Source organism: Conger conger, chromosome 8, assembly GCF_963514075.1.
Source record: "Conger conger chromosome 8, fConCon1.1, whole genome shotgun sequence".
NCBI lineage: Eukaryota > Metazoa > Chordata > Actinopteri > Anguilliformes > Congridae > Conger > Conger conger.
In genome coordinates, this window is record NC_083767.1 from 49,268,018 (window position 1) to 49,293,193 (window position 25,176).

The window sequence follows — 25,176 nt, forward strand, 5'->3', positions numbered from 1 at the left end:
TGTGTGTGTGTGTGTGGGTGGATGGGTGTGTGTGTGTACAGTCTGTGTATGTGTGTGTGTGTGTGTGTGTGGGTGGATGGGTGTGTGTGTACAGTCTGTGTATGTGTGTGTGTATGTGTGTGGGTGGATGGGTGTGTGTGTGTACAGTCTGTGTATGTGTGTGTATGTGTGTGTGCGTGTTGTGTGTACAGTATGTGTATGTGTGTGTGTCTGTCTATGTGTACAGTATGTGTATGTGTGTGTGTGTGTGTGTGCGTGTTGTGTGTACAGTATGTGTATGTGTGTGTATGTGTGTGTGCGTGTTGTGTGTACAGTATGTGTATGTGTGTGTATGTGTGTGTGTGTGTTGTGTGTACAGTATGTGTATGTGTGTGTGTGTGTGTGTGTGTGTGTGTGGGTGGATGGGTGTGTGGGTGTGTACAGTATGTGTGTGTATGTGTGTGTGAGTGTTGTGTGTACAGTATGTGTATGTGTGTGTGTCTGTCTATGTGTACAGTATGTGTGTGTGTGTGTGTATGGGTGGGTGTTGTGTGTACAGTATGTGTATGTGTCTGTGTGTCTGTCTATGTGTACAGTATGTGTATGTGTGTGTGTGTGTGTGGGGGGGGGGGTGGGTGTTGTGTGTACAGTATGTGTATGTGTGTGTGTCTGTCCATGTGTACAGTATGTGTATGTGTGTGTGTGTGTGGGTGGGTGTGTGTGTCTGTCTATGGGTACAGTATGTGTATGTGTGTGTGTGTGTGTGTGTGTATGTATGGGTGTGTGTGTGTGTGTGTGGGTGGGTGGGTGTGCTTGTCTATGTGTATGTGTGTGTGTGTGTGTGGGTGGGTGTGTGTGCTTGTCTATGTGTTTGTGTATGTGTGTGTCTGTCTATGTGTACAATATTTGTGTGTGTGTGCGTCTGTGTGTCTATGTGTATGTGTGTGTGTGTGTGTGTGTGTGTGTGGGTGGGTGTGTGTGTATGCGCGTGTGTGGGTGGGTGTGTGTGTGTGTGTGTCTATCTGTGTGAGTCTGTGTCTGTCTGTGTCTTCAGGCAGTATATGTGAATAAGCTTATATGCGAATTTACAGTATTTACTGTTGTTTAAATACACATTTTTATTACTCAGAGGGAAAACCATATTGAGCTTGGGGTCATATATAACAACTTTCGCTGCCTCCTTTTTTTCCCTCTAGCCAGCTTGAGTCCGTCTTTAATAAATCAGCCCCTGGCCCGAGCCCAGCTCTTAACACAGGAGTGTATAATAAGTTCATTTATTTGTCAACACAGACGCACCAAGATGAGAGAGCGCCTGGTTCTGAATGTTAAAAAGGCCGGTGGAGGGCTGGCTCTTTGATTGCTAAAAAAAAAAAAAAAAAAAAAGAAAGAAAAGAAAGAGAAATCCCCTTTAGAAGCATCACACACAGTTTGCTTTGCAATTGAATATGGCAATATGGTAATGCACAGGCTGTTCCTCTGCCTCCTGCATGTCCACTAGCCCATAGGTGGCCTGGCAACAGAGTGATGGTGGGGGTGGGGGGGGGGGGGGGGGAGGTGTCCTTTCTTTATTGATGAAAAAAAATCAACAGGGCCTGGACACAGACTAGAGAATGATGTGCAGAAAGAGAGAACCCCCCTCTGGCCCCCGGCCCCCCCACGCCCGGAAAAAAAAGCCCCTGCCTCCCCTCCTAGCCTTTGTGCGGCCCATCGGGTTGAATCGGTATCAGCGGAGAGGGGTCAGTGCCATGACACTCAATGGCGTGAGATGAGGTGATGACTCCAGACAATGGAGCCACACTCTCCTGTTCACCGCGCCAGGGCCTGCCAGTGGCGGCACTCAATTAATATGCTAAAAAAAAATAGGAGCCCCGCTAATACAAATCGCTGCCGGTTGTAGCAACAAAGGCCGGGCATGTGCACCATTCAGCCGCCCGAACCCGTGTGGCTTGTTTTGGGGGGGGTGAGGGGGGGGGGGGGGGCGAGGGGGGGGGAGACGGGTAGCCGACAGACGCTGCGGAGGGAAGCCTAAGAACCCTTTTCTCTCCCGCTCGCTCTCTCTCTCTCTCCCTCCCTCTCGTTCCCTTTCGCTCTGTCTCAGCCGGTTGCTCTTTCAGGCTTCTGGCCCGTTTGCAAGCTGTCTTATTTGCATTATGAATGACAGTGAGGGGAGCTAACAAGGTTATTGGGCTTTGAGACGCGCGCCTGTGACCACACGTGGAAAAAAGGACCTACAGCGGAGAGTGCTGGCATGGGGACTGTGCCTCTTTATTCCACCCTTTCCAAGGGCTGCCCAGCTTTCTCTCCCCTTTTTTTCTCTGCTGTGGGGGGGTGGGGGGGTGGAGGGGTGTGGGGGGCACACGATTTACTCCAGACAGGGAAGAAAGGTGGGGGCGGGGGGTTAGGGGGAAAGGGGTATGGCCCGAGGAGGGTGACTTGAGGGACTTTTCAGCCCCATTCAGGAGCCCAGTGAACTGTGGTTATCCTTGGCCTCTGTCATTAGCAGGGACTGCACACAGGCCTCATGTTAAAGCAGGTTATTTATCTTCTGCGTCCCTCCCCACTCACTCCCATGATGCTCCGTGCCAAGCCCTTTGTGCAGCCACTGGACACAATGAAAAAAGACACTTCAGAAATGATTCAGATATCACTGTTTTTTGTCCCCTGCTCAATGGCAGCTCCTTGGTTTTGGCATTAGTTGCATGTTTTCTTTCTGTAAGTGAAGCGTGCAAAGTTGGTGTGAAGGTATGGTGATGACGGGATGATTATGTGTATAAGGAATTTTAAAGACCTTTGCTTTGGTGTTAGAAAAACACCACACGAGTCAGAAGGTGAAACCGACAACAAGTGTTTATAAAGTTCTCGCAGGGAACTCTGAGTGTATTTCCCCTGTTTTTTTTTGTCCTTCACATTTGTAAATTTACTCCCATAACCCATGGTTTAGCGTGTGATTAATGGTCGCTGGTTCTTGTTCTTCTCAGATTTCAACTTTGCGATGTACCCTCCCTCTATGATCGCCACCGGAAGCTTTGGGGCAGCCATCTGTGGACTCCAGCTTGATGACGGTGACCAGTCACTCTTGGGGGACAACCTGACAGACCTGCTAGCCAAAATCATTAACACAGAGGTGGTGAGTGCTGCCATGTTTTCCTTATCGGGGCATATTCTCCGTTTGGGTGATGCTGACACCTTGGTTGAAGGAAGGGGAACATATTTTTAAAATGGCTGCCAGGGGAGTCCTGAAGCTTAGGGTAAGCAATGTGCTGGTTGTGATTTGGGGAAGAAATGGAGAAGTTAGCCTGTTTGTGCTTTCCACTGTCACAAGTAAAGAGTCTTTCACACTAGACGGTTCTGTCAGCGCTGCATGTGGTGCCCACATTTCATACAACCCAAACTGCGACTCAAACAGACCGGCTCTTAATACCAGTGCAGGTTTGTAGGCAGTGGTCAGAGCCAGATTTCCACTGACCTCTCACCAGAAAGGAGCAGAGTTCTCTAGCATAAATAACTTAAATATTTCTCCCGAGGAGGAGTAGAAACACAGCGTTGAAGGGTTGCCAGTCTGAGAGCCCGTCGCTGAGACAAGCCCGCGATTGTTCTGTCCTCCCATGGACACCTGTGGTGTTTTGCGAGGGTGAGAGGAACAGCATGCACTCAGCCCAATCTGATTGGCCGAGCCTTCTGTTTTTGCGAGTCGGTGGTAACCTTGGTGCCCAGCTGCAGACCGCTACCTCCACTCCGAGCTCGCGGGGGCCGAGCCCGGCGCACACCTGGAGCGGAGACGTGGGCAGACCTGGCGTTCCTGAGAGGCCGCAGCGGGCAACACGATGTTCCCTCTAAACCAGCGTTTCCCCGGCGACGCTGGGGCGAGGGCGAGGCCGGCGGCCGCTCCGGCCCAAAATAACGACTGCCGTCCCAGACATTCCTGCTACCACCCCGCTGTCCACCGGAAACCTCTGCGGGCCTTGGCTTCCAGGTTTCGGCTCGGTTAAGGAGCGCGGACGCAGCTTCTGGTGGGATGCAGGCACGCCCGTGGAGCTGTAGGGAGGCTGGGAAAACGAGCGTCCTCGCCGATTCCCACAGCCCAGCCCTCTCCCTGGACCCCTGCAGAGCCAGAGCACGGCTCTTAACTCAGAGTGCGCACTCAAGCCGGCAGGTCTGGGGCCGGGGAGGAATCAGTGTGGCAGCGTGCATCGCCCAAACACAGCGGGATGCAAGCCGGGTGTGGGGGCCTGGCTTTCGTCAGGGCTTCGGAACGTTATGGGATGTGTGTGTATATGTGTGGGTGGGCATGTGTGTGTCTGTATGTGTGTGTGTGTGGGTATGCGTGTGTGGGTGGATATATGTGTGTGTGTGTGTGGGTGTGTGCATGCATGTGTGGGTGGATATATGTGTGAATATGTGTGTGTGTATATGTGTGTGTGGGTGGGTATGTGTGTGTATATGTGTAGGTGGGTATGTGTGTGTGTATATGTGTGTATGTGTGTGTGTGGGTATGTGTGTGTATGTGTGTGTGTGTGTGTATGTGTGTGTGTGTAGATGTGTGGGTGTGTGGGTCAGTATGTGTGTTGTGTGTCTCACACACATACTCACCCACACACACCCACACACACACTGTGTATGGGGGGGGGCTGTAATTTGGACTCGGGACAGGTTGATGCTGGGCCCACCGCAGAATCTTAATATCAATCCCAGGTCTGCGTTCCACCGCTTGTGGGTGTGCAGGGCCCGGTGAGTCATGTGACACGGGGAGCCGCTGGCTCCGGCTCCGGCCCGCCCCCGCCTTCCTCCCCACATTCCGCACCCCGTCCTGCGGAGGGAGGGCGGCCCTGGGGCCCGCCGAATGCCACCGCCTCGGGGAGCCGCGACGGCAAAACACGGCCGCCCAGCGCGCGTGGGGTCAGGTCTCGCCCCTCCTCACGGCCCATAGCGCACCGCCGCTGGACGGGACCCCCGCCGGACGGCGCGCGGCGTCTGAAGTCCTGCGCCGTCGCATCAGCGCCGCGGTGTGCGTCACGCTGCTACGCCCGAGTCAACAGCGCCCAACTCCCGGACCTCCGATCAACTCCGCGGCATTCCTGGACGGCAATAAGCCGTGCTTTCGGGAAAACATACCAGCGCGCCCTCCCTGTGATGCAACCCGTTCGCAGCCAAACGGACGACGTCTCAGCCATAAATGCTTCCCGCTGTGAATTAGAGCGCTGAGAGTTGAGCTCTCAAAACACAACACAACATCGCTGCCCTCCTATACCTGGCCCGCCTGCCCTGAGCATGTCCTACAGAAACAAGGTATTATTTGTTGGAGGCTGCCTGCCTGCATTTCAGTATGCAAGGAAGCTGCAGACAAAAACAGCACTCAGAGGGGAAAGAGGGGGGGCGAGGGGGGGGGGGGGGGGGAGAGACACATTCCTAGTTTGTCTCTGCTTGACTTGGCAACAGCCCTTCACTCATTCATCAGTTTCACTCGCAGTAACCGACCCCCCTCTTCCTCACTCCTCTCCCTCCCCCGCACACCCCCCTGTCCTGACCCGGCAGCCCCCTCCCCGGCCGGCCGGGGGGCACGGTGACAGAGAGGGGACGGGCCAGGAGCTCGGCCTCTGCGGCTCGGAGGGGTCTGCTCCAGCTCCATTCAGAAATAAGAGGAAACTCTTCAGAGCCATTGACAGCCCTCCAGCTTACACAGGAAGCTGAGGCAGCATATTTTAGCTGAATGAAAGAGAAGTGGGCCTCCTAGCTTTTGTGCATGTGTGTGTGTGTGTGTGTGCGTGTGTGTGTGTGTGGGCATGTGGGTGTGGGCCTGTGCATGTGTGGGCGTGTGTGTGGGGTATGTGTGTGTGCGCAAGTGTGTGAGAGTGTGTGCTCGAGTGTGTTTGCATGTGTATGTGCGTACGCGCGTGTGTGTGTGTGTGTGCGCATGTGGGTGTGGGACTGTGTGTGTGCGAGTGTGTGTGCATGTGTAACTGTGTGTGTGTGTGTGTGTGTGCGCATGTGTGTGTGTGTGGGCATGCGAGTTTGTGTTTTGGGGGGATGGTGTGCGTGTGTCATGTCTCTGGCCATTTGGATATTCCATGGCATTTGTTAATTGCATGATAAAGAATGGGAAAAGTGTTTTAACACTTTAACATCAGTAATAGATAAATGGCGAATGGAGCTTGCCGTCTCAGCTAAGGGTCCATAATAGCATTCTTTGTGGCTCATGTGGGCTCATTAAATTGCAAGTGGCACAGTTTATACCACTTGCAAGGTTGGACTTTGTGTTCACTTTAGACACACTCACACCCCAGTCAGTCTACCACTTGCGATGTAATGGATTATGAGAGATGTGATGTGTTGGTGTGTGTACGGATGTGTAAGCGTATGGCTCCGGTGCCTGTTGTTTACAAGCGTGAACCTTGAAATAGTTTTGCAGGAAATGCTGATTACTTTGAAGGTAGTTGGCAGTGTGCAAGACAGTTGTGTGATGTGAAAGTCGGGCTTAAAGATGGGCTGTTGGGTCCTTGGGGTCAGAGGTTCACGGCAGGGGGCCTTCGCCCATTGTACCAGTCCCGTGAAGCGTGTGGTAATCCAGAATCTTATCATCTCCATTTCCTGGTGGTCTGGAAGCCCAGCAATCAGTGTCATTTTAAAGAGGGCTGTTGCCCTTCCTCACTGCGGGTTTTTCTCAGCACACTTCCTGTTTCACAAGGCGTGATGACACGGCGAATGTTCACGCCTGTTCTGAGGAGTCACACTCACCCGAAAGATATGTGCCCCATCTACTGTTAACTCCTCAGAGCCCGGCTGAGGCGCTAAGACCAGGGGGGACGGCAGATGTGTGGGCGGACCGCCGCGCGTTGTCTCCGTGCCAACCTCATCAGCAGAACCCTCAAAGCTTTCAAAACACAAGGAACCCTCCAGAAAACAATATTGCCCTTTCCAGTAGTCGCACATTGAAGCCATTAAAGTTTCTCGAATTAAGCCTCTGGGTCTTGGCATGGGATCGGTACCGTTGCTATAAAGAGCAGCGAAAAGGGAACGGCTTTAAAGACATAGGGCCTGACATTCCTGCGGTAAGACACAGGCAGTTCCTTTATATGTTTCATGCTTTAGTTAATATTCCAGGAGGAATTTATTCTTCATGACTAATGGAGCACATCTCGGTGGGAAGTGGGAAGCCTTGGAGAAGATTGCAGTTTTTGCTGGTTGCTTTAAACCACATCATTACAGGAGTCGGGTGCAACACCCCGATTCTCCAGACTTACCCCCCCAAGTAAACGCTGAACGTGTGTTCAGTGCATATGCTCATCAACGTCTCTGCAGGACTGTGCCCACAGATACAGACACAAAATGAGCCTCACGTGTCCACAGTCCAAAATTGATCCCAATGTTATCCTGGTAAGGGGGATTCATCGTTATTCAAACTACTGAATATGCAGTGTGCAGAAACAAGTTAGCCTTGACAGTTATGCAGTTATGTCCCAGATTTGCATGCTTCCTGTTCTACCAGGCAGAGGGTCATGTGACCACTTCTATACAGCAGACCAGGGGTCCTACCAGCAGGCAGAACATGGAGTAGCAGGTCAAGCAGATTAGCTTCGTAAGCAAAATGCTAAAGTTAGGCTATTAGTTATTAGTTATAGCAAGCTGCTTAGCCTGATGTGCTTGGGTAATTACTCAGCTCCGTCGGTCATAATGAGTGAAAATGACAGTCTTTTTCTTCCCTCTTCCCCTGGTCCCGCTGCCCTGGCCCTAATTTAATTCAGGCAGGGCTGGCGTGTCCCCGCCAGTCATAATACAGACCCAGACTGCGGCGCATGGCGTTTTAATTAGCTGCAAACTCCAAAAGAATGCTCCCCGCTGCACAAGCAGGCCGCATTCTTCACTGAGCTCTGGCTGCAGGGCTGTGACACACAGCCTTCCCACCGCCATCTTCCGCTCCAGAGCGGAGGAGGGAGGGAGAGAGAGGGAGAGGGAGGGAGGAAGGAAGGCGGGGGAGGCTGTGAGCTGCAGTTCCACCCGGGGCCACCGGGGGGCGAACATTCTGCAAAGGGGAATCAGTGCCTTTAGAGAGCTCCTCTGTGGGAAACGTCAGAGCTGAGCGCATCTGCATTCCGTCCGCTCTCCTCCCTGAGGCTGGGGAGGACGGGACAGGAGCTCTCACTCCCCCTGGCCCCGCGGCGGCCTCCTCTTCCCACAGTCCTGGTTTCGGCTCCGCTCTCCCTCCATCCCACCATAATGGCCGACATTGTGGGAGTGCGGGTTCTTAAGGGGCCCTTTTCGGTTTCTCCCCCTCCCTTCCTGGGTTGTCACCCTTTGAAGCTGTAACCGGAGCTCTGTGGGTCTCAGGTGACCCCCCCCCTATCCACCCCCACCCCCGGCAGGCAGCGCCTGGCTCTCATTAACAAACACCTCCCTCCTGTTCCCCTGGAGACGTGGATGTAATTAACATAGCTCTGGTAGTACCTGTGTTTCTGTGGTGGTCGGGATCGGCGGTGGGCGTGACAGGGGCTCAGCTCTAGCGCGCTGACATCACGCCCCCCACCCCTGCGCTGCCTCTGGTGAGGCGGGGACTGGAGCGACCGCCCAATACCCACCGCCCCCTTCCCGATGAGACATCTGTGCACTCAGCCGCGCAGGACAGCCCACACTTTGTGCCTCTATATTCCCATTTCAAGGTGTGCATCTTCCTACCACTGTCTATAACTTGTTTCAATTGCAAAGCACTTTGAAAAGGCGCTCCCCAGGGGACTAATGAAATGGTCAGCATACGCATTATGTAGGGATGTTTTTCTGGGGGGTTCTGTGCATTTGTTTTCTTCATTTGTTTTGTAGGGCTGGTTTCCCCACATTAGGTGTTCCCATGGTGAAGCACATAGGTGTTTGTGGTAATGCCTAGCACCTACTGAATATGCAGTGTGCAGAAACAAGTTAGCCTTGACAGTTATGCAGTTATGTCCCAGATTTGCATGCTTCCTGTTCTACCAGGCAGAGGGTCATGTGACCACTTCTATACAGCAGACCAGGGGTCCTACCAGCAGGCAGAACATGGAGTAGCAGGTCAAGCAGATTAGCTTCGTAAGCAAAATGCTAAAGTTAGGCTATTAGTTATTAGTTATAGCAAGCTGCTTAGCCTGATGTGCTTGGGTAATTACTCAGCTCCGTCGGTCATAATGAGTGAAAATGACAGTCTTTTTCTTCCCTCTTCCCCTGGTCCCGCTGCCCTGGCCCTAATTTAATTCAGGCAGGGCTGGCGTGTCCCCGCCAGTCATAATACAGACCCAGACTGCGGCGCATGGCGTTTTAATTAGCTGCAAACTCCAAAAGAATGCTCCCCGCTGCACAAGCAGGCCGCATTCTTCACTGAGCTCTGGCTGCAGGGCTGTGACACACAGCCTTCCCACCGCCATCTTCCGCTCCAGAGCGGAGGAGGGAGGGAGAGAGAGGGAGAGGGAGGGAGGAAGGAAGGCGGGGGAGGCTGTGAGCTGCAGTTCCACCCGGGGCCACCGGGGGGCGAACATTCTGCAAAGGGGAATCAGTGCCTTTAGAGAGCTCCTCTGTGGGAAACGTCAGAGCTGAGCGCATCTGCATTCCGTCCGCTCTCCTCCCTGAGGCTGGGGAGGACGGGACAGGAGCTCTCACTCCCCCTGGCCCCGCGGCGGCCTCCTCTTCCCACAGTCCTGGTTTCGGCTCCGCTCTCCCTCCATCCCACCATAATGGCCGACATTGTGGGAGTGCGGGTTCTTAAGGGGCCCTTTTCGGTTTCTCCCCCTCCCTTCCTGGGTTGTCACCCTTTGAAGCTGTAACCGGAGCTCTGTGGGTCTCAGGTGACCCCCCCCCTATCCACCCCCACCCCCGGCAGGCAGCGCCTGGCTCTCATTAACAAACACCTCCCTCCTGTTCCCCTGGAGACGTGGATGTAATTAACATAGCTCTGGTAGTACCTGTGTTTCTGTGGTGGTCGGGATCGGCGGTGGGCGTGACAGGGGCTCAGCTCTAGCGCGCTGACATCACGCCCCCCACCCCTGCGCTGCCTCTGGTGAGGCGGGGACTGGAGCGACCGCCCAATACCCACCGCCCCCTTCCCGATGAGACATCTGTGCACTCAGCCGCGCAGGACAGCCCACACAACCTGGAGTTCCACTCACCTTGTGATCGCCAAGCTGACCGATCACACTGTTATCTCCTGTGCAGCTGAATAGGAGGGCACTAAGAATGGGGGTTTGCCTCCAAAATGCAAGGCACACATAAAATTTCGCACGAAAATACCTGGGCTAACAATGTATAAAACGTATGAGTGGATTAGCATGTTCACAGAGATTGTGTTGTGTGCTTCTATAAAATGCAGAGACAGATAAACTGGCTATGAGCCTCCTGAATTATGTGTTGCCTTGCATTTATTCTGCTTTTGTGCCCAGATTTGTTTTCCTGAAATATGATTGATTAATCTGTGGGACAATTGTGAATTATTGACTACGTTTGATTAGTTGATTGGGCGAGTGGTTAATTTAGCACGTGAGTCTAAATGAGTGCGTGTAAGCATGTTGAGATGTGATTCTGCTGAAATATTTAAATGTACTCTCTGTATTTGTACATGTAAAGATGAATCTCTCCGTGCTGCAGGACTGTCTGAAGGAGTGTCAGGAGCAGATCGAGAGGGTTCTGGTGAGCAGCCTACGGGAGGGCCGTCAGCAGCAGCAGCAGCAGGAGCAGGAGCAGGCCGGGCCCGGGAGCAAGGCCCTGGACGAGCTGGACCAGTCCAGCACCCCCACAGACGTTCGAGACATCAACCTGTGAGCCGGCAGGAGCGCCACCCCGGGACTAAATCCTCCATCCAATCAAAAACCAGAAAAAAAAACACAAAAAACGAAAACAAGAAAAAAAAAAACAACCACAACAACAAAATGCTGGCTCGCTAGGTGATCTTGTTTTTTTTTTTGTTTTGGTTTTTTCCTATTTTGATTTAATATGAAACTTCCTCCCATATATATTCCTAAAATACAAGCTATTTTAGATATTAAATAAATATTTTTTAAAAAGTTTTACATTGAAACAAAAAAGGTGCCTCAGATTTACAGAAGGGAAACCTATCATATTTTTCATATTTGCTGTTTATGATTGCATATGCATAATATAGCTATATTTAATAAGAAAAATATGATAAACAGTTTATAATGGCTTTTTGAGATAGTGGGCTTGCATTTTGTGGGATCAAGATATGGGCTGTTTTTGTTTGTTTTGTTTTAGTTGTATTTTTTTTGGTGTGGGGCACGTATCTTTGGGTAAGGCACACACACACTGGGTTTCCATTGGGTCAGAATGGGATGTCGCCACGGTACCTGCACTGAACAGCAGGCGTAGGCTGTGTGTGTGTGTGTGTGTGTGTGTGTGTGTGTGCGTGTGTGTGTGTGTGTGTGTGGGCGGGGAGCCTGTGGCCTGAGGAAACAGGCTTTCAGCTGGAGGACATATGACAAGCAAGTACTCTGAGACCAGGACAGCGAGAGTCCCAAAGTCAGGGCACGACTGAGCACAACTGAGCGCGTCATTCAGAAATGGTTAATAGTGCAGAAATGCAAATCTGTTATTATTATTCCTATTATTGCTATTATTATTATTATTATTATTATTATTATTATTATTATTATTATTGTCAAGGTTATTTTGATTACATCACAGGGAATGCTTTGAACATTATTTCAATAAGCTTATTTTTTTCTAATGTCAGGAATAGCTGCTTCAGTGTGTCTGTGTATGCATGTGTGTGCATGTGTGTGTGTGTGTATGTGTGTGTGTGTGTGTGTGTGTGTGTGTGTGTGTGTGTGTGTGTGTGTGTGTGTGCATGTGCGTGTGTGTGGTAACTGGGCTGGATGAGGGTGGGGAAGGGGTGTGGTCGCATGCAGCATTTAGAGGAACTGTCAGAAGAAGGGGCTTAGGGGGGTGCTTTGTCTGCCTGATTTATAGTGCGCCTGCATCACTGCCAACTGAGAGAGAGAGGGGGGCGGCGGACAGTGGCAGATAAGGCTGGCAGGCATATATGTTGAGGGGCAATGAGGTTGTTGTTCCTGAGTTCTGTTGCATTTAGGTGTTGCATTTCGTTTCCAAGTTACACACAGAGATTGCCTTTATTACAAGATATCATATCTTTATTTTGATTTATTTTTATTATTTTATTTTATTATTTGGTTTGTTTTGTTCTGTCAGTTGTGGAAGGCGCCCAGCAGTGCTTTTGTGGAAAAGGAGTAGGTTACGCCCAGAAGGGGGCGCTGTTGTCTGAGTGGTGGCTCAGTGAGTGTGCTTATACCGAGAAAGACACTGGGCCTGCAGTGTGTCAGGGGGAAGACAGGGTGAGAAAGCAGGTGACCAGACATGCAGGAGGAGGACTGTAAAATGGGGGAGAGCTCTGCGTGGATTGGCACGTTTGGGGGCTGTGTGTGTGTTTGAGGGGGGGTAGAGGGAGTTTGGAGTAGGTTGGAGCATGCTGCTTTGTAGGGGGTGGTGGGGGGGGGGGGGGGTGGTGGCAGTGTCTGGTAGGCAGAGGAAGAAGTGATGCCTTCCAATGCTTGTGCTCCATGTCCTCTGTCCTTAGACGGCATGCCAGAATCAGGAGCAGGTGTGACACTGCCAGGTTATAATTGTAGATTTGTTCATTTGTTTTCTTAGTTTATCTAAGTTCTAAAGATACATTAAAACAAGAACGGTGGGACACGGGGGAGCAGTCTGGAGTGGTGGAACACTTTGTGCCTCTATATTCCCATTTCAAGGTGTGCATCTTCCTACCACTGTCTATAACTTGTTTCAATTGCAAAGCACTTTGAAAAGGCGCTCCCCAGGGGACTAATGAAATGGTCAGCATACGCATTATGTAGGGATGTTTTTCTGGGGGGTTCTGTGCATTTGTTTTCTTCATTTGTTTTGTAGGGCTGGTTTCCCCACATTAGGTGTTCCCATGGTGAAGCACATAGGTGTTTGTGGTAATGCCTAGCACCTATGGCAAAGGACATTCCAACTGAAAAACATTCCAAGAATAGAACCAGCTGGAGAAAGAGGTCAGACCATTTCATTGTTATCTTAAATAGAAAACAATCCAATTTAAAAGAAAATGCCAAGGCAAATTTATTAAAGGTGACACACAAGGTTGACAATTTTGATATAGGGGTTTTCTGTTTGTTGGGTTTTTTTTAAGTTTTATTTTTTTATTGATCAAAATATATAAAAAAGACATTCATTTTACTTGAATTTTATTTTTTGTCTGCTCCATAGCAAAATGACTTGGATATGATACAAAACAAAAAAGTTACAACAACTTTTCTTATATGTTAGTTTTTGCACATTGTTCTATGAGCAATTGATATGTTCTTTAAAAAAGATTAAGCTGTTCTGTCAGATGCCACCTTTTTAACGAGCTTGTAGTCAGTGATAATACGCTGCATGCTGTGTTGCGTTTCAGACTCGGCAGGACTAATGTCTGAACAGATTTCACAGCTCTCTTCTATCATAACGTATCTCCTTCCTGAGGAGTCATCCTTACATGTAGTAGGATGCTCCCACCCCAGTGGGGAACTTTTGCAGGTTGAAGAAAACACAGTTCCATTGCTTTAAAGTCAATGGTGTCCTCTCCCTGTGACCATCTCGTAATGTGTAATGTGGGCCATGTTGCTCAGTGATATCTACCCTACTACAGCAGGTTATGAATCTTAGTGGCCTTGCTGAATAGCACTTCACCAGCCCTGCAACACAATTCCCGTATGGAAACGCATACAAATAATGTGGCATCACAAAGACATTGTTAGGATTCTACAAGCCCATACATTCCCAGGCTGGCCCATATAGGGCATCTTGTTGACTTCCAGGGGACGGAAGTGCTACGTTTCTGTGGATTGATAACAGATTAGGAGGGGAGAACAGGTGGAGGAGTTCAGAGTATTATGAGTATTTGGTTAAATGGAACAAATGCTTTTAACACACTCAATGGAAGGGTGCATCAGTGGAACCCTCCAACTATTCTTGTCACCAAACATAGTGAGTATGGCCATTTCATCATCTTCAGGCCCAGTTCTTAAAATCAGTTTTGAAATACTTTATGCTGAATGAACTGGACGCTGAAAATTATACTTCTGAAATCCTTTATTTAGGTGGCTCTGAGGTTTTAAAATTGCTATGAACAGAAAAAAAAAATAATGCGCAGTTTTGTTTTGTTTTTTTGTTTTGTTTTGGTTTGTTTGTTTCTCTTTATCTTAAGAGTGGTTGGTGTGGTGGGGATAGATAATGTAATCCAAAGTGAAGAGGGCTGAAAGGAGGGTGATGATATCATTAAGTCCATATTCTATTGATTTTTTTATTTTTTTTTGCGCTGCTAAAAAAGCTATGATTTTGTTTCATTCGTATACACAATAACATTACCTAGTTGTGATGTGTCACTTGAGTGTGCTGCTATTTTATAAACATTTTTACTATAATATAATTACTTTACTGCTTAAAAAAAATACAGAATACTGAAGTAGATGGTAAAAGAAGAACATGGAGTGAGTGTCGGACTGGAAATGCTCTCTGTACAGTTTGCTGAAATAGCATGTTTCTGTTCTGTTTTTTCCCCTCTATCTTCTTTTCCCTGTCACATTCTGCGAACGCGGTATTTATACACCTCAGGTTTACTGGACAAAAAAAGGCCCTTCATCAATACCTCACAAACACACAGTTTTTCAGGGAGCCGGGAAAGTTGGAAGGCAGAGCAGAAATTACAGTTCTGTTGTGCATTTGGGGAATTGTAAGGGAAGTGTTTTCCCCAAAAGAGAGGATTTAGGCATAAGGGGCTTCCACCTGGATTAAACATAGTGGAGGGGGACACCCTTGGACTTCTATTCGTCAGTGTCTGCCCATGAAAAATTCTGACATTCAATGCATGTCCTGTACATTAAATGAGAGTGCTATGGGTGAGCCTGTGGGTAACTTGAGTAAGAGCAATATTGCAGTGAATGCAGACAAGATATGTTAATTAATCAGAGACCATGTGTATGTCTGTACATTGAGGGTCAGTGAATTGGTTTGGTTGAACCTTATTTGATGAATGGTCTATGCGGCTTTGAGGAAATGAAAACACAAGTCATCCTTGCTTTCATTCTGTGGGGTTTCCTCAGCACTAGGCACTCAGTACCTGGCCATACCAATTGGTGCATCCTGAACTCAGTTATGACATCTTTACCCACCTGGGACGTTCTGAGAACAATGTGGATTTCACTTATTTTGTTCCCCTCCCCTATGAATCGCATCATGTACCTCAATCATGTCTGTTGCACAATCTCTGTTCAATAAACTTCTGCTTTAAAGAGTGTGACACCATAAATGTTATTCTCACATCTGTCTTCCTTTTTTATTTTTTAAATTAAAGCAATGAAAAAGCTGAAGCGGTGTGCGGGTGTAAATACTGGAAGGTGGAATGGAGAATGCTGTGTAGTAATGGAAGCGCTGGAAGACTGGTCAGAGGAAGGAGGCAGGGAGATGTTGGGGGTGATGGAAGTACCATATCTGTTTGGTGGCTGGAATTTTGTCATTCTTTGTTGAAATAAAGAGAATCGGCTACCTCTGCCTGGAAACCCTCTCAATAACAGATCCCAGCAATACTGTGATTATTGTGATCCGATTAAACACACGCACCTATAATGATCATGGTTTTGTAAAAAAAAGGAAACAGTAAAGATCGTTTATCCTATCTCTGTAACCTTTTAAGGGATTTTGAATCGTTTCCAGGCAGATGAGATGGTTGTTTTTCAGTCAGTGGCTTTTGCTGACAGGCCAGTACCCCCGGGGGGTTTTGTGTTCCGCTGACCAGTTAGATGTCTCCCCGGAACGAGTCTGGGGACTTGATGGTGTAGTACGTTAACATATAAGTTTCAGAGTTAGTGTTGAATTCAGTATTGACAAGTCTGTCTATGATTAATCAGTTCTTTATTGATCTGTTTGAAGAGGATTCCTTTTTTAAGTGTTGTGAAGGATATAGGCATGCTGTACGGTCAATAAACTCACCATGAATGAAACACATACCTCCACTCTCATTTTATTTGCTTGTAATCAATTTGTCTCCCTCAAATTCAAACAGATTTTTGCCAGCCATGATATAGGTATATCAATGTGCTGAATGTGGCTTGGTTTTCAGATAAATATTTTTACAGTCCCTGTTTAGTAGTTTTAATGGCTCTAATCTTCATACATTGTGTGCAGAATTCATATACACAACCTTTCAACTTAAGATTCAATTTGGCATGCTTCATAATGCTGACCTTTTACTATATTTATACGTTATGATTCAAATCAGTATATTCAACTGAATGATGACACACAACACTAGCTACATAGCTACAGGAATGCACAATTCCAAGCCCAGAAAGATAATTAAAAATGGTACTTGAAAATTTCTGTCAGTGTTGTTGTACTAAATATAATACAATAATAATATAATATGATATAATATAATATAATATAATATAATACTCAAGACGAGCAGCGAGCAAATATGACATGATTAACTAAATCAAATGCATACTATTATTTGTCTTACAATGTACATTTGTTTTGTAAAACTAAGATATGTGATTTGTAAAGCTCCAGTCAGCCTGTAATGAAACATTACATTACAATAAAACATGCTTTAGAAGCATTAAGAACTGCGGCCTACTTGAAAGGATCTACCGTTAACATTTTTGTTTATAATAGACACATTTAGCCTACATGAAGACTAGAAAGACTGTCTGCTTTTCTTTATACGTATATTCGTAAACGTATTATAAAGAAAAGGTCTGGCATGTCTGAGGGATATTGTTTGTACTCATACGCGTACTATAATTTAGCCGTCTTAAAATCATTAGCATCTTTAAATCTCAGCGCTGTGCATACTATTGGTCATGTCTAAAGAATGTCTGTTTTCAGGTCCAATCGCATTACAACACATGGCTTCGTCATCAAAGCGCGCTGTGGTACCGCAACAAAGATAATACATACTTAAAAGATCATTTAAACGTTAACACCAGAGTGGGCTGTTTGAAGCAAATTCCATAAAGTTGTCTGTTCTATCGTCAATTCTGGAGCTGTTTGAAATTGTTCAGGAGTTTTCCCCTTTCCATTCACGTACTCTACATTTTGGAAAGACACAGATATTCGCATGTTACAAATGTCAAGCAAGTCGTTCTTGGGGGCGGATCAGAATCTTGTATTACTCAACCATCTTGGACCGCATCTAATGCGGATGTGACTAGTAGTGCACAGCTAGCGGCTTCATTAGAGGGAAAGGAAAGATTAGTGAAGTCAGCTACCTCAAGCAGCAAGAATGAAAATGCTTACATTTGGCGTAACAATCGTCCGACAGTAAGTTGGCTCTATCACCTTCATGTTTCTGTATTATGTGCGAGCCAGGCCCCACCTTCTCTATTCTGACTGAATGCACCATGGACTAAGTTATCCAAAGTCATGATGGAGCTCCAAGTATATAACGTTATCTGACCAGATAGCCGCCTCGCTGAATATCTTTTAGCGAATAAAGTATATTTGTTATAGATTGTTGCCAACCAACGTAGTTGAAAAGGCAAATGAGGCAAGTGCCGTATTTGTTTATATTGTTGTCATTGATGCTCCTAAACGCTAACGGGGAAGCAAATATATCGCGTAAGTTACAGCTAAATATATTTATCTGGTAGCTTTGCGAATACCGCTTTGAGCGGCTGTATTTCTATGTTCCCTAGTAGAAGTTTAAGTTCACAATTAACATGGAGCTTTATTAGCTGTGTTTGCGACATTTGTATTTAACTATACATTGATGAAACCATGGTAGATATCTCGATTTTCCTTGGGAGTCCTTCGTTCCCCAATGAGTCGTCCCTGTATTCATGTCTGTCTTGTGTTTGATTGCATGTAACTAACAGCTGTTAACTTACAACTCACTCTCCTTATTGCTTTTCTAGTGGTGAAACCCAGTACAATAAGGACAAGCTACTTCAAGGTATAAATATTGCATCAATGTGGGAAGAAACCACGACCATAATCACCATTCATGCGATCATTTTCAAATCACCATTGCACTTGCTTACATGACAAACAACACTTTAGAACAGGTTGGTTGTGGCACCCATGTAAATGCCTGGAGTGGTCAAATTTGAGTTCCAGTTACTGTGTATTTGAATAGCAGAACAACCGGATTTCACAGGTTCCAGAAATGGACTTCGTATTCCTCCTGCAATTAATTGTCAACCTCATCATCTTCCCTTATTAAACATTCCCCAAAATACCACCACCAATTTGTCCCTGTCCTCAAACGTACCTTGTTTGAGTTTCATATTGCTACTGAGCCCAGTGAAGGCACTGATACATGTGTCTCACAGGGACTGCCGCAAACATAACAAAAGCTACCACAATTAGTTTTGACTGTCACCAATCTATAATCTCCTGTTTCCTTAACTAAGGTTTTATAGATGACCTGCTATAAAAGGATGATGATTTTTGGGGTGATGGAGTGTTTCTCCTGTCTTAGTTCTGGAGCACCTTGTATACTGTGCCGAGCAAGAGTCCAACTGAGCTCTTTAAATATTGTTCAATTCTGTGGTTCATTGGATGCTGATTAAATTGTTTGCACCGTTTGACAAATAGTATGTGTGCCTTTGTACATTAAGGCAAACCTAGAATTCACTCAACAATTAAGCTTAATTCAGACAACTGCCAGACATTAAGTGCCAGAATATTAACCAAAGTTGTGGGGGAAAAAACACCTCTGTTTCATACAGGAGAAGGATTGCACCTCTGGCAATTTCTTACTCAGAACGCATTCCAGACAAGGTCTCAAAACTGCTGGGTGATGGGAAAGTCAGAGCAGTACTGAATCAGCCTGATTCTTAAGAAGCAGTTGGAGCAAATAGCAGGTTTTTCTACCAAGACTACAGCTGCAATAATTTGATTTGCTGGTTCGCATCTGTCCCAGGAATGGTTACTACATAATGACTTTCAGTACAGGAATAAAACACGAGACGGAAGAGCCAATGTCTCTTAAGGATTGGACTCATCAAAATCATTACCTTCAGACTGCATACAAAACCTCCAGCAAAAGAAGGTTACATGGCATTTAACTGAAGCAGTGATCTGACTATGTCAGGCGTGAGTCTGGGTGGTGTTTACAGGGCATTGTTGCTGCTCTTGATACTCCAGGTCAGGGTGTAGACTTGCCCCTGTCAGAGACTGGGCTGCAGCAGGCAGAGACTGTGGGGAACTACCTCAGTGAGCTGAAGTTCACCAACGCCTTCAGCAGCGACCTGCAGCGTGCCAAACAGGTGAGGCTCGGGGTGTCACTGACGCTCTGCAGAATGACTCTAACAGAATTCTGTTTAGCTAATTATCAAGTGATGTCTTTTATTTATAAATCAGGAGCATTATGAAAAAAAAATACTTGTGTATGAGTTCATATAAAAAAATAATAGAACTCAATAATATGGCAGTAAATGTCCCCCTACAAATGAGCTGTTATTAGCAGAGGATCAGTTCTGGTGGTCAGATGGCGTGGTAACCATTTGCTTCTCATAAAACACTGTCTGTTTCTTATTTGCGTTTCAGACGGCTGATATCATCTTGAGAAACAGCCTGCACTGCTCTGGCCTAGAGGTGGTCAGAGACCCCCTGCTCAAAGAGAGGGTGAGTACTCTTTGTGTAATATGTCAATGCATTAACATTTTAATGTGTAACAGGACCAAATGTGGGAAAGGTTCAAGGGGGTGAATATTTTCTGAAAACACTGTCAATTTCATGTGCTTATCTTCTCGAGATGACATTGTTTGGCGTTCTCAGAAGAGGGTGCTTGGCTTGATTATGAACAGAGTGACTCACGTAGCCTGTCCTTTTTGCAGAGTTTCGGGATTGCAGAAGGAAGGCCTGTGGATGATCTAAAGAACATGGCCAGTGCCGCGGGCCTGTCCTGCCCCAATTTCACCCCTCCGCAGGGGGAGACCCCGGCTCAGGTGGGGTTCAGATCTGTGAACCATGGAGCCATTGCGCAAAGCAGTTGCATAGTCTGTTAACTCAGCAAGTTTTTACAGAGCATCAGTGTGTAAAGGCCACTGTCTCAGTTCAGAGTTATCTCCGTTGTAGAGCAAGGCTGCCTAACCCTGTTCCTGAAGATCTACCCTGGGTTCTGGTATACCTGATTGTACTGATTAGCAGCTCAATGAAGTCTCTAGCTGTTGAATGATGTGTGCTTTTTAGGGTTTTGAGTGAAAACCTGCAGGACGGTAGATCTCCAGGTACAGGGTTGGGAACCACTGTTATACTTCATTTAGCGTTGTTTCTAATTAAAATGATTAGATGTGAGCTCAATGCACGTAATTCTACTACAATATAATGGAACTGCCTCCTTAGAACTAATCATTCTTTAGCTGAATTCTGCAAATTGTCATGAAAATTAAGTGAAATTAAAGCAAAGCTGGATAATTTTGCCATGCAGTATTTAAAAATGAACAGTAGATGGCGCCACGACACAAATAAAACAGGCAGCTTACTGCTATCGAGTTGTGATGGAAAAACTGTTTTATATCAGAAACAAGCATCTTAATTCATTGAATTATTAATGAAGCAATTAGTCACTGTTGAAAAGGGCACACATGTTCTGCCCAGGCCCACAATACCACATTGTGTCCTTTTTAACTGTCAGTCCACATTGAGAATACAGTCAGAAAAAAAACAGAGGATGTTCTTTTGACAGGCAGTTCAGAGCCCTCTCATTCCATAGCCAATCATGTCTCAGATTGTCTGGGAGGTGTTGCTTGTCACCTGACCCTGCTCTGTGACATGGCGTTTCGGCTGATGTATGATGGGATGTGCCGTGGTCAGGTGACAACCATGGGACGTCCATTTCACGGCCAGAACAGGGCGGCGCTGCCAGTCTCGAGCGCGGCCCGGCGTGTTGGGTCAGGGTTGAACCGGCAGGAGCTGGTGTCTGTGTGTGCGAGTGAGCGAGCGAGTGTGTCTGTGTGTGTGTGTGTGTGTGTGTGTGTGTGTGTGTGTGTGTGTGTGTGTGTGTGTGTGTGTGTCCGTGCGCGGGTGGTTAAAGCGCTGTCCTCTCTCCCAGGTAAAGCTGCGGATAGAGGAGTTCATGAGCGCGCTCTTCCTGCGGATGGCGGCTGACCACGGCGGCCCAGACGGACCGCAGGACGCCTGCGGCTCCAGCGGGGCGGCTTCCTCTCCCGACAGCGAGACCGACGGGCCCGTCGCCAGTCGCCCTGACGACGGGCTGCTCGGCGTCCCCGCCCACGCCCTGGTGGTCAGCCACGGGGCCTACATGCGCGTAGCGGTGCGCTACCTGGTGGAGGACCTGCAGTGCTCCCTACCCCCCAACATGAAAGCCTCCCAGCTGTATTCCGCCTGTCCCAACACGGGCATCTGCCGCTTCGTCTTCACCCTGCGGCTCACCGACACGGGCCCCGTGCCCGGGGCCGTCCGCTGCGTCTTCATCAACCGGAAGGAGCACCTGAAAGTCGGCAAGGGGACAGACTAGGGCAGGAGGGCAGGAGAGAGGGAGTAGTGAGGGAGCGGTAGGAGAGTGCAGCTGGCGGAGGGAGGACCACAGTGCTGAACGCCGTGTGCCGCGGTCCCACAGTGAAAACGTCATTCCCTTTATTTTACTTTCCTGTTTGATAACATTTGGTTCTCACACTTCCCTTCAAACAGATAAGCCATTTGAAACATTTTAATTGATTCGCGGAGAAAACTGCAGAGAAATACTTGACAACATTGAAATTGTTGTTGCTGATTTTAAACACATCCCTTCCTGGTTGTTGACCTTTACCTGTTCAGCACAACTGCATTGTGGGTGTGTGAACATCCCAAGCAGGACGTTTCCCTCATTGAACAGGCTGTTGGTATTGAGTAACGAGTTGAGTAACGCCCTTCTTGGTATGGCCAAGCCTCTGATGTTTGGTAATTGTTAAGTAAAGCTGTAATGTCCTCCATCTTTTGTCAGATCAGTATTAAGGTCTACAGGAATACAAGTAATCTTGTCCATGATTTTTAATGTGAAAAAATAACACATTTTGTAATTTGCAAGCAGGCTGATTTTGTAAAGCAGTTTTCCGATTTCAAATCTTTCTTTTGTTTACAATCCAGCATATCTATTGGTTGAGAGTATTTATGATGTGGCAGTTTGTGAGAGTTTTTTTGGGAGGGGAAGGGTCTCCCTGATTGGCTGTCCCATGGTATGGTTGCTGTTTGCCTGCACCACAGTGCTGGGTGGGCGAGCTACATGGGAAACTAGTATTCAGCCAGCAGTCAGTCGTTTTTTAAGAAATACCTCCTATATGACATATGATGTAATACATTGATGATTAATTAGCTGCTGTTAGTGCCCTTATCTATATGAAATGTAAAGGGTAAGTTTATGAAATATGACTGCTGTAAGTGAATGCACAACTTGAATGTCTATGAGTTCAGTGAGCTGAATCCACACTACAGCACGCACTGTATCCACATCAGTCTAACTGAGGGGACCCGTGCTATTGGTCTTCTGTTTGGCCCACTTTCATTGTTTCTCCAATGTGTCCAACAAAGCGACTGAAAAATAGCTATTTATGAATAACCCAAACTACCTGAGTCATTGAGTATGTCAATGAGTCCTGTATGTTTCTGTGGAATACTTAATTGAGAATAAAATTATTTGTATTTATGAGCAAAACATGACTTGCATATGGTGATTAAAACATCTGCTAATTTTCCTTATATTTTGAATGTCTTTTGCTGTGTCTACGTTTCACATTACTGGAGCGACATGTAGTGACATGTAGTGTAGCGCATTATCGAACGGGCTCTGTCTGATCATGCTCAAATGTGCGATATTTCCATTTCAAGGCATTGTTTTGGAAACATTGAATGAAGTGAAAACAGTCCTTCTGCCATGGGCATTCCTTGAAGCACACTGATTCAACACACTGTGATTCAAGAACATTCTGCCGTGACATCATCTGTCACATGATACCAACGTCGGTTTGCTCTTTTGAAAAACAAATATTGATTGTGGTTTGTCATTGTTTATATACATATGGGTGTTGGGCTTTGACCTCAGGTCCCCTTTACCTACTGCTAAAGAATCACAGCTGCCTGTGAAGTCTCTGCTCATCGCTGAGTCACTGTTGTGCTCCTGCCTTTTATCTAATCTTTTTTTAAACTTTCTTCATCGTTTCTATATTTATCCTGCAAAACTATATGTCCTGTTTGAAATTGTATGTGAGAGCACGTAGAGAAACTGTGTGGTTGTTGATTTGCGAGAAATAAGTCACTTTTTGGTGTTGGTGAAACAAACCAATGGCAGCCAGATGTGAGCTCCAGCGGGCACACTTGCATACTCATTCACAGGGTCGTTCCTCCTGTTCATGGTTGTACATTCACCTTTTTAAATCTTTACTGTAGGCATTGCTGTTTTTTCTTTTGGTTTGGCACTTGCCCTATTGTCAGGAAGCAGGGCAACACACACATTTGCCTGAGCATGCATACCGGTAATAGTCTGCTCCACTTGGGATGCCCAGGGCAAAAGTGTTTCTGTACAGAACCGGTTCTTTAACCTTTGACTTTTCGCCTGATAAAGTGATATTTTTTCACCCCTGCTCAACCTAAAAGGGCCTGTTTTTGGATAAATAATGTATATAAAATACACTCAGTGAGCACTTTATTATCAACAGGTGGTCCATGGAGTCCTGGATCTTGTTCCACAGAGCAGGATTACTGAGTTAGCTGGATAAGTGAACTGAATAAAACCTGGAACAAATCTGGAATATTTACTCTGTTGAGGTAAACAATAGGTTTTCCAAAACAAACAGTTTCAAACGTAATTAAGAAGACTGCTGAGAGGCCAATTGTCCAATTACTTTTGGACACAAATTAAAGGTGGCTGCATTTTAGCCTCATTTTCATTGTTTAATTTAAAATCCAATGTGCTGGAGTACAGAGCCAAAATAAATTGTACCACTGTCCAAATACTTATGGACCTCACTGTATATTGGAAAAATCTAAATCGATAACCTTTTGAAAATGAAAATTTAAGCTTTTTTAAATTGACTGGATTTTTGTGACCCAGGATGGCTATCCCTGGATCAGATATAATTAAAACCCCTCGTCTAGAGTGCAGAAGATGTGTGTGCTTTAGCTTTTTGTGTATGTGTGACGGTGAAATAGCAGTGATGGAGGGGCACAATATTGATCCCAAATTGAGCAGTAAAAAAGTCAGTGATTCATCCTGGACCGTTCTCTGTGGTGCAATTTCGGAAAGCACCATACGAGAAGAATTCAGTGAAAGGGGTGAGGTGCTGTTGATCCCTGGCCTCACTGGTCTGGCTTTATTGAAATCTATTTAATGCTTAAGGGTGCTGGGACTGTGCATTATGAGTGCAGTCTCCAGCACTGAAACCTGGGGCTCATTCCAATCACTTATTTTTCTCCTCTTCTATCTTTTACTTGCTCCTGACGCGGAAATCGATCAAGAGCCGCCATCTTTAAGGACATTCCATTCTGTTTAATGTTCCTTCTAGGAGTTACTTTCTTGTGAAGAAGTATTTGACATATAAACTGACCTGTAGGTCCACCTCTGCCACACATCCGCCACGCATCTGTAACTGACATGACTTCGAACTGACGCCAAATTCACGTTTTCTCAATTTCTACATCTTTACTTATTTTTCTTTTATCTTTTCCTAGCCTCTCCCGAACAAGCCTAGCCTGATACCCATTGTGTCCTTGGCTGCGTCAAGAAGGTGCTTCAAACCTGTTCCTGGGATTCATTTTGTTTTCAGTGAAACAGTTAATGGAGCATGGGAGAATAGGTCATCTAGAACCACTAAAGGGGTATTAAAGGGGTGGCTTTTCCAATGTCATCGACTTCTGTGTATGAACCAATTAAAGAGGGTTGCTATGAACTATTCACTTTTTTTATTGGTTCCTACAAGTGCGTACTGTAGTGTGGCCTGTTTCACAAAGCGGGATTACTGAATGAGCTGGATAACTGGCAAATAAAATCTGTTCATGTTCATGTTCCAGATTTTGGTGGGGTCTGTGGAATTTGTGGAATGGGCCCCAGGTGATAGTTCCACCGATTATGTACCGATATTACAAAGCCTCATCCTCACTGCAAATACTTAATGTTCATAATTCTCATTGTACCCCACTCCTTCCTCCTCCTTGTCCTGTCTTCCCTGTGATACTATGTCTTTCTCATGCATG

The 25,176-nt window shown here is 46.7% G+C and overlaps 2 protein-coding genes across 3 annotated transcripts in view; both read left to right on the forward strand.

Moving 5' to 3' along the window:
- ccnd2a (cyclin D2, a) overlaps positions 1–12,388 on the forward strand; it is a 168,656-nt gene extending 156,268 nt beyond the window's left edge. For both annotated transcript variants that reach the window (XM_061252057.1, XM_061252056.1), the window contains exons 4-5: positions 2,958–3,106; positions 10,576–12,388. In XM_061252057.1, coding sequence (XP_061108041.1) covers positions 2,958–3,106; positions 10,576–10,749 — 323 coding nt within the window. In that variant the 3' untranslated portion in view covers positions 10,750–12,388. The remainder of the gene's footprint in view (positions 1–2,957; positions 3,107–10,575) is intronic.
- A 4,567-nt stretch (positions 12,389–16,955) lies between these two features.
- On the forward strand, positions 16,956–22,686 carry LOC133135403 (fructose-2,6-bisphosphatase TIGAR B-like). The gene is made up of 6 exons (XM_061252381.1): positions 16,956–17,307; positions 17,901–17,938; positions 19,135–19,256; positions 19,537–19,614; positions 19,827–19,937; positions 21,044–22,686. The coding sequence occupies exons 1-6, from the start codon at positions 17,270–17,272 to the stop codon at positions 21,467–21,469; spliced, it is 813 nt and encodes a 270-aa protein (XP_061108365.1). The 5' UTR covers positions 16,956–17,269; the 3' UTR covers positions 21,470–22,686.
- The last annotated feature ends 2,490 nt before the right edge of the window (positions 22,687–25,176 follow it).